The sequence below is a fragment of the Strongylocentrotus purpuratus genome, unplaced genomic scaffold (genome assembly GCF_000002235.5).
Source record: "Strongylocentrotus purpuratus isolate Spur 01 unplaced genomic scaffold, Spur_5.0 spur5_scaffold_10, whole genome shotgun sequence".
In the NCBI taxonomy this organism is placed as follows: Eukaryota; Metazoa; Echinodermata; class Echinoidea; order Camarodonta; family Strongylocentrotidae; genus Strongylocentrotus; species Strongylocentrotus purpuratus.
Window position 1 is genome coordinate 20,952,753 of NW_022145595.1, and position 7,623 is coordinate 20,960,375.

A 7,623-nucleotide genomic window follows, 5' to 3' on the forward strand; every position below is an offset into this window, starting at 1 on the left:
CGGAGAAAGAGGGGAAAGTGGAGTAAGAGAGAGAGAACAGAGAGAGGATGGAAATTTAGGACAAAATGGGTATAGAAATTCACATAGATGGGTTCGTGAGAGGTAGTTTAAAATAAAGAGAGATGGAGAAGTTCAGAAAGAAGAAAGAGCGTGTGAAAGAGGGGCTACAGAGGGAATAAGAGAAGTAGAGAGAAAGAGGAGAGAGAGAGAGAGAGAGAGAGTCTTGTCCCTGTTTGACCTCTCGCATCACTTTTTCCCTCCTCATTCTCGCGCTCCAATTTCAGTCACCCCTGACGCCCTCCTCCACCAATTACCCACCACCAATAGCCGCATCCTTTTGACCCACGGGGGCTCAAATTGACAGTCATTATCTTTCACCTTGGATCCCTCCATTAATCCGCTCACGTGTCTGCTTTTGACGATGTGGTGTTTCCTCCTGGCAAGTTCAAGGATGGATCGGGTCATTGGAACCCCCTTTCCTCACATAGCCTCCCATCCGCTTGAATGTACACCCCTCCACCACACCCCATTCCCAACACCTCTCACCCCACACTCCTTCATTACCCCTCATCCTCTTCTATCGTTTACAACTCTTAGCCCTTTATTCAAACTATGAATTACGAAGTGCATATTCTCGTGCGTTGTGATTATCCTCTTTGTATTCAGCTAGCAAAGTAAACGTATTCAGTTCGGACGGTGGCAATACTTTGAAGCATACTTTGTAATGAAACGCAAGCGCATAATTCAGAAAGGGAACTCTTGTTTACCAGGGATGTTATTACACCTCTTGATTGGGACTTTTTAAAACTTACGAAACTGTCTTGTATGACAATTTCACCTTTAAAACGAAGGAACAGGACCTACTTTCATTTCTGAGACCCAATCCCTCAGCGTACTCGCCCACATCGTCTTGTCACCCGCGCGCCATGCTCGGCCAAGACGTCGGGCCTTGTGTGTGGTTCGTTTACTTCCGACGCAGTCCCAGTGTATACAAGACATCTAAACACATCTTTGGTTGTTTATCAATGTAGTTTGATGGAACACAAATTTTGGTTCCACTCGCAAGATGTTATAAATCATCATGGGAGAGTTGGCTCCCCTGTTCCCTGCTCGTTTTATTTTATTTACTCGATATCTGTATTTAACGTTTAAAGACAATGCCATATTCTCTAGGCCTGTATTTGGGCATAAAATCCAACTTTCCATTTTCTTTAAGAACTTGTTACCTTTCTGCTTCCGTTGTATCATCTGTCAGTGTTGTCCTCATTTTATATGACTTCTGAAACGACCCCTCCTGATTTGGAACTTCTGAAGAAGTGTATCATTCTACCCGAAGTAGGAAGAAAGATATTTATTGTTCAATTAATGATAGATCCCTGAATTGGTATTCATCTGAATTTTAGGATTTTGCTTTCGTTAATCCGTAAGAAATTAAACAATTTGCATAAATGAACAGTTTCGAGTAGGGTAACCGATGGCAATTCATAGAATTAAGATTTGGAACTACTGGATACACTGCTTAATCAAGAAAACATGAAAGACTGTTACATTTGCGCTGTACTCGATTTAAATTCCATGACATTATGTCCCTGGAGAACTTTGTATACAGATAGTTCTGAAAAGAGCATTGGGTCCAGACAACAAGCCCTTTGAATCATACCCGGGTTATTATGTGATAGAATTACGTTTCCATATCCTCTTTTGATCCATTTTACATGTTAGACGAGTCGAAGATTTATGACTTTCAATCATGGTTAAGTGTACGAACAATAAATAAAACATTTTATGTGTTGCTTTTACGCGAATAAAATCTGCAGTAAAGCCATATTTCATTATCCCATTTTTACGTCCTCTCTCTTACTCCTGCCCTCCTTTCTCTGCTGACTCGATGGCTACGATTATCTGTCTGTTTTTGTTTGTGTATCTCCTTCTCTTTCATCCTCCCTCTCTCTCTGCCCCTTTCGTGTAGAGTGATTGTAACAAAATAGGACATCGAATTGAATTATGATTTCCGGTATCTTGTCGACGAGAATAAAGGGTGTTTGTTCGGGAGGCTACCATAGGTGTAAACTAAAACGCGGGTTAAAAATATGAAGTATTCTATATCATTCCACCAATAAATTTGAAACATAGATGGGCCTTCTCCACCATAATTGTAAACCAAAATTAGATTCAAGGTCTAATGGCTTTCTGCGTGAATAATGAGTACACATGGACTATTCTATTTTATTCCACGAATAACGTTGAAACATAGGCTTAAAGAGAATTGATTGGCAATTGCGTGACAATCGATTTTTAGTATCCCATTCCGAGTTGACCCTTAGTCCTTGTGAATGGCATTTTCTGGGCTAAATATATATACACACATACTTATACAAACATAATCTTAGATATAAATCTTTGTTGTAGGAACAAGGAAATTGCATGATGTTTTAATTATCATTTAAGATCAATTCATCAATACTATACCCTCTATTGCATATTGATTAATAAAGTTAGCGTATTGTGTATGTTATTTAAAAGCATTTCAATCTCACTTGCTCATTCCAGGTGCTATGTGAGGCAGACAGGGAGTGCCCGTACAAGTACTACTGCCACAGCGGCGAGGGCCACAAGTCATGTCTCAGGTGCAGAAAGTCGCATCGTCGTTGCCATAGAAACAAGATGTGTTGCCAGGGAAACACGTGTGTCGATGGTCGCTGCATCCCCCATCAGTTCCGATTCGACGAGGCCTACAACACCGCCGTGCAAAACTTCGAGTCGGAAGTGAACGAGGAGGAGGAGAGTATCCTTCAGGACACCAAGTTTAAACTAAGAAAAGGTAGGTTTTTCATAATAATTATTCGATTTATTCAGTGTCCTTCTCTCGTCTTCCTTCTCCTTCCCCTCCCTCTTCCTCTCCGATCACTCTGTCCCCTTCCCCTCTCCTTCCCCTCCCTCTTTATCTATCCGCTCTCACTCTGCCCCCTACGTCTCCCTTCTTCCCCTACCCTACCCCTCTCCCCTCCTTCCACTACTCATTCCCCCCTCCTCCACCCCTTTTCATAATATTTTTAGATTTATTCAGTACACTTTCTCCCCTCTCCCTTACAATTTGAAGGTTCCAGGCCCGAAATAAACTGATAACCTAGTGCCCTCTTGCGAGGTATTGGTCCTCAATTACTGTACGTTGACACCCCAATTCAATTTTGAGGTAAAATCTGACAGAGATGAGCGTTTATATAGTACGGGAGAAATTGAATACACATGATCGATAACTCTGTAAAATAAGGAATGGTTGGTTATTGATTCCAGACTTTTACATATATATATATATATATATATATATATTATCTTATCCAGATGTGTTTCAGGATTGTGGGCATAGTTCATGAGAAAGGTTTGGGGGCTTTCGGAAATCGACAACCCTCTGAACTCGAGTTTCCTGTCTGTTTTCTTAATCAATGTTTTTTTTTTTTTTTTTGTTCTTTCTAGCTCGCCAGGGTGAGCAGTGTTCTTCATCTGTATCGTGCGAGGACGGTTTGTGCTGCGCTCAACATCTCTGGTCCAAAATGTGTAAGCCGATGCTGGAAGAGGGGGACATCTGCACCAAGAAACGCGATCGTCTCACGGATGTCTTCCAGCGATGCGAGTGTTCGCAAGGTCTCTCCTGCAAGCGCGATTCTGTTCCCGAACGCCGCCTCCACGTCTGCCAAGCCGTCAAGCACCGATCGAGTGGCACCAGCACGGAACGAGGTGGCGGAGAGGGCGCTGCACAGGGTGAAACCTTGTCACAGCGCGAGAGATTACTGTCGCTTCCGGTCGAAAAGATTCGACCGCTTCCGAGCAAGAACGACGGCGACCTCCTTGGCTACCTCTCGGCGGAATCAGGCGAGAAGCTCTTCGACCTCGCCGGCAGAGGCGAGCGGTGGATGATGGGGCGGTCGGCGGAGAAATTGAAAGGCACGGCGTACAGGGACACAACCGAAATTACGCGAACGGAACAAGCCGATATTGAGGCCAGCCAGTTAACTGTATTATGATCACCATGATCCTTCTGATGACTTGATGAGGTAGCAAGATGGTGAGATGCGAATGGTATGATGAGCATCTTGCGCAAAATGATGAGAGGATAATCCGAATATGATGAGGAAGACAATCATAGGACGGGCGCCAGACCTTTGACGGGGAGTCGGAACAGTCAGACATCGCTAATTGGAAAAGTAAACCCAACTCCTTGATGAAGCCGTTTCACTGCCGAACTCTCCCTGTCTGTCGCCGCTCTTTAAAATCTCCTCAAGCAGTGTCGCCATTCGAAAAATCTCGCTCGATTGTTCCACTTTATGAAAAATAGATAAAAATATGATTGGTGCGGTATGGAGAAAGCAAACGAGTTATAGAGAGTCGCTTGTCGGTCATGATGAGCTGAGTTATGGTATCTGTTTAACTAAATCGATAATACAGAGGGTCATATTGCGATGTCATTTAACTGCAGGTCTTCCAGTGCGACCATGCAAAATGCAGAGATGAGAAAATCTAAGTAAGAAGTAACTTTCTCTAATGATTAGGGGGTAAGATTCTGGCTTTATTAGTCACAGTTTTGTATTTAATATAGCATTTCATGATAACCAACAAAACACTTAATTATATAAAAGGATATTTTCACAACTATTGTACTTAATTTATTAATCATGGTATTAATTTATGAGACACGTAACGTTAGTATGTTTATGTTTTAATTTGCATCAATCTTAATCAGGGCATCTAGCCTCGAAAATTGCACTGGCAAAAATGATAATAAGTGTATACAAAATCGATGTTAAATTCTAAAGAAATTGAAATCTGTATTCAGATATGAATATATCACTGACGTTTAAGGCAGTGCACATGTAAAACTTATCATTGTATTCATGTGGCGTGGATGACCAGTGTGTGACGTAACAACATCAATCATGTGATATCTCTCTATTGATTTAAGTATATAACCCAACTCTCAATCACGTTATGTCATGTGATACTGGTCACGTGAACATGTTGTATGTCATGTGATAAAGGTCACGTGAACATGTTGTATCCATGCCAACAGTAAATTCAGTTTGATTTCTAATTGTTATGGAGCAATATATAGTAACCTTATATTTGAGAATATGTATTATTTTCTTGTTTGTACATAACACGGGTAAGATATTTCTATATCGATGTTAACACCATATTCGAAAACGATTTTGTTTATGATTTAAAAATTATTTATGATTCCAGTAAGAGCTATAGTAATCAGTTCTTACGACGGTTCGTTTTAATTTTGTTATATTTATGTACCAATTATACTTAAATTAAGAGGATTTATCGGAATAGACATGAGGCTGTATTGCATGCTTAAAGCATGTACTTGTTCGTATTATCCTTCGTAAAATTCGTTAACATGCACAGACTTTAGGGTACAACATTAATATGAAACTTGTTTCGAAATATGTATTTTTTGTAGTCGCTTACAGTCATGATAAGGCCGAGTATAGTGTCACTTTTTGATCAAAAGTTATTCTTGGACAAATTGAAAGTGACACCTTTGCGTCAAAACCTTTTCGATTTTGGTTGTTTTGTTTTTTCCTTTTTAGTTTCTTTTTTCTTAACTTGGTTATCTTAAGCTATAAATCTATCAATATGTCCGATCTGAGAATCAACGATTCACAATTTCCTTGTTTACATTTACTGCCGAACTTAATTTCCTGTTGAAATGCGAGATATTTTCCACTGTTTGTGTTTTTGGTTGGTTTATTTAAAAAAAAAATAAGTTATGCGTTTTATGCTTTGCGTTGAAAGTAGTAAATACTGCGTTTTACCTTTTCCTGAAACCTTGTTCGAATCATAAATTAATGGCTAACGGAACATTCGAAATACGATGATACACAGCTGAGCTTGGAAGGGGTTAGGAACTGGGCAATGAAGTTAGGAACACTCTATTACAAGAAATAGCCGTTAAATCAATAGTTATTAGATTCAAAATGAAAGCAAAAGAGGTGAAAAGTGATGATTTAATGACATCGGAAATATCTATTTCTTGTAATTATCACCTTGGCAATGGCCTCTCCTGTGTCATTGTTCAAGGAATTTGGCTTCAGAACACGGCTCAAAAGATTTAATGGCTTCCCAGAGCCACACCCTTAACCATAAAAATCGTATTAGTCTCTAATCCAAACGTTTGTTAAATTTTGTCATAACCTCTATATAGTCCAGAATATTATATACCACGGCGTATTGTATAGTTCTTGCAATAGATTGTGGTCATTCTAACGGTAATATTCTATTTTAACGTGTGAAAATGGGAAGTTGAGCGATGCGGTTATTGTTTCAGAAATAATTACCCCCTGTTTTCTGCATGTAGGCTAATAGTGGAGCGTTTCTCTCTACCTGCCAAGTGTGACTGTCTGACAATCGGACACACCCTTAATTTCGTCACCGGTCTTCCGTGAAATTGTTGGGTGTCGCTTCAAAGCCCCCCTCCCCCCCCCCCCCCCCAAAAAAAAGAGTTAAACTTAAGCCCCTGATTTGAAATAGGAGTGTGCGGTTATTCTCTCCCTTAAAAACATTATTAAGAGTTATAATTATTCAAACGACATATTAACATGGTATGATATGTTATTATGTAATAATAGGACGTTCTCCCATCAAATATGAATTACAACGGACTGGAATAAAAAATAAAGCCCTCTTCGGAGAAAGCAAAATTCGGATAAAGATTAACTACGTTTTTCATTTTTTTTTCTTCTCAATGGGTGCGGTTATTTAAATTGGGATGACATTTACGAGGAAAATTGTGTCGTTTCAATGCTGACATTTTAATCACACACTGACAATACGTTTGCCCCACCTTTGTTTTGCTCGCGCGATTTGGACAACATTGCACGTCAATCAGGCAATGCTTAAAATGCGAAAAGTAGGCAACACAGGTTGAGCCTCGAATCCTGTTTATTTTGACAATTCTGAGTCACAGGGTATATGCTTGGAGAATAATCCCGATTGTGGTTTTAGGGCTTCTTAAAATACGAAATCCGCGAGGGCTGTTTTGGCGTTTCCTCGCAAGTTTGGCATTTGACGGCCTTCTGCTTCGATCTCGCCTCGTGTTAGGATTACAGCGAACATGGAGAGGAGAGGACGCCAATTAAAGTCCACCGCATACAATGCGACGCTTCTACGATCGATTTTTTAAATAGAAATCGCAGTTGCAATGGCTATGGAAATTTGATCATAATCGTCTTCTTGAATGAGGTTCTGAATAACGAAATAAACATCAGCAATCGAAAAAGAAAACCTAAGCCTTCTAGTCGGCATAAAAGCCAAATCGGCTTCAATTCGTAGACAATCGCACAACTGAAACGACGTCACTACGATTCGGAGCCGATATTAATTTTTACTCCATCAAGGAAACTTGCAGTCTGCTGACATTTTTATTCTATTATTTATATTTATGTATTTTTAACTAAGTTAATACAGGTTTAAATGTTCCGAGTCAATTGCTATTGCGAGTCCTTCCAAAATCGGGTCGTAGTCAGATCGTATAGTTTGTGGTGTCGCTTTAAATACCTGGAGCATGATTCCACACAAGTAATGTTACTATGAGCAAAATAACGATTCGCAAAATTATAG

At 40.0% G+C, this 7,623-nt stretch overlaps 1 protein-coding gene across 1 annotated transcript; it reads left to right on the forward strand.

Moving 5' to 3' along the window:
* Window positions 1-2,550: 2,550 nt before the first annotated feature.
* Window positions 2,551-7,282, forward strand: LOC100048987 (dickkopf-1; the record flags this gene model as incomplete). The annotated part of the gene is given in 2 exon segments (NM_001098459.1): window positions 2,551-2,821; window positions 3,475-7,282. Coding segments are annotated over 2 exon segments (819 nt in total), but the record flags the coding sequence as incomplete, so codon positions are not given.
* Window positions 7,283-7,623: the final 341 nt, after the last annotated feature.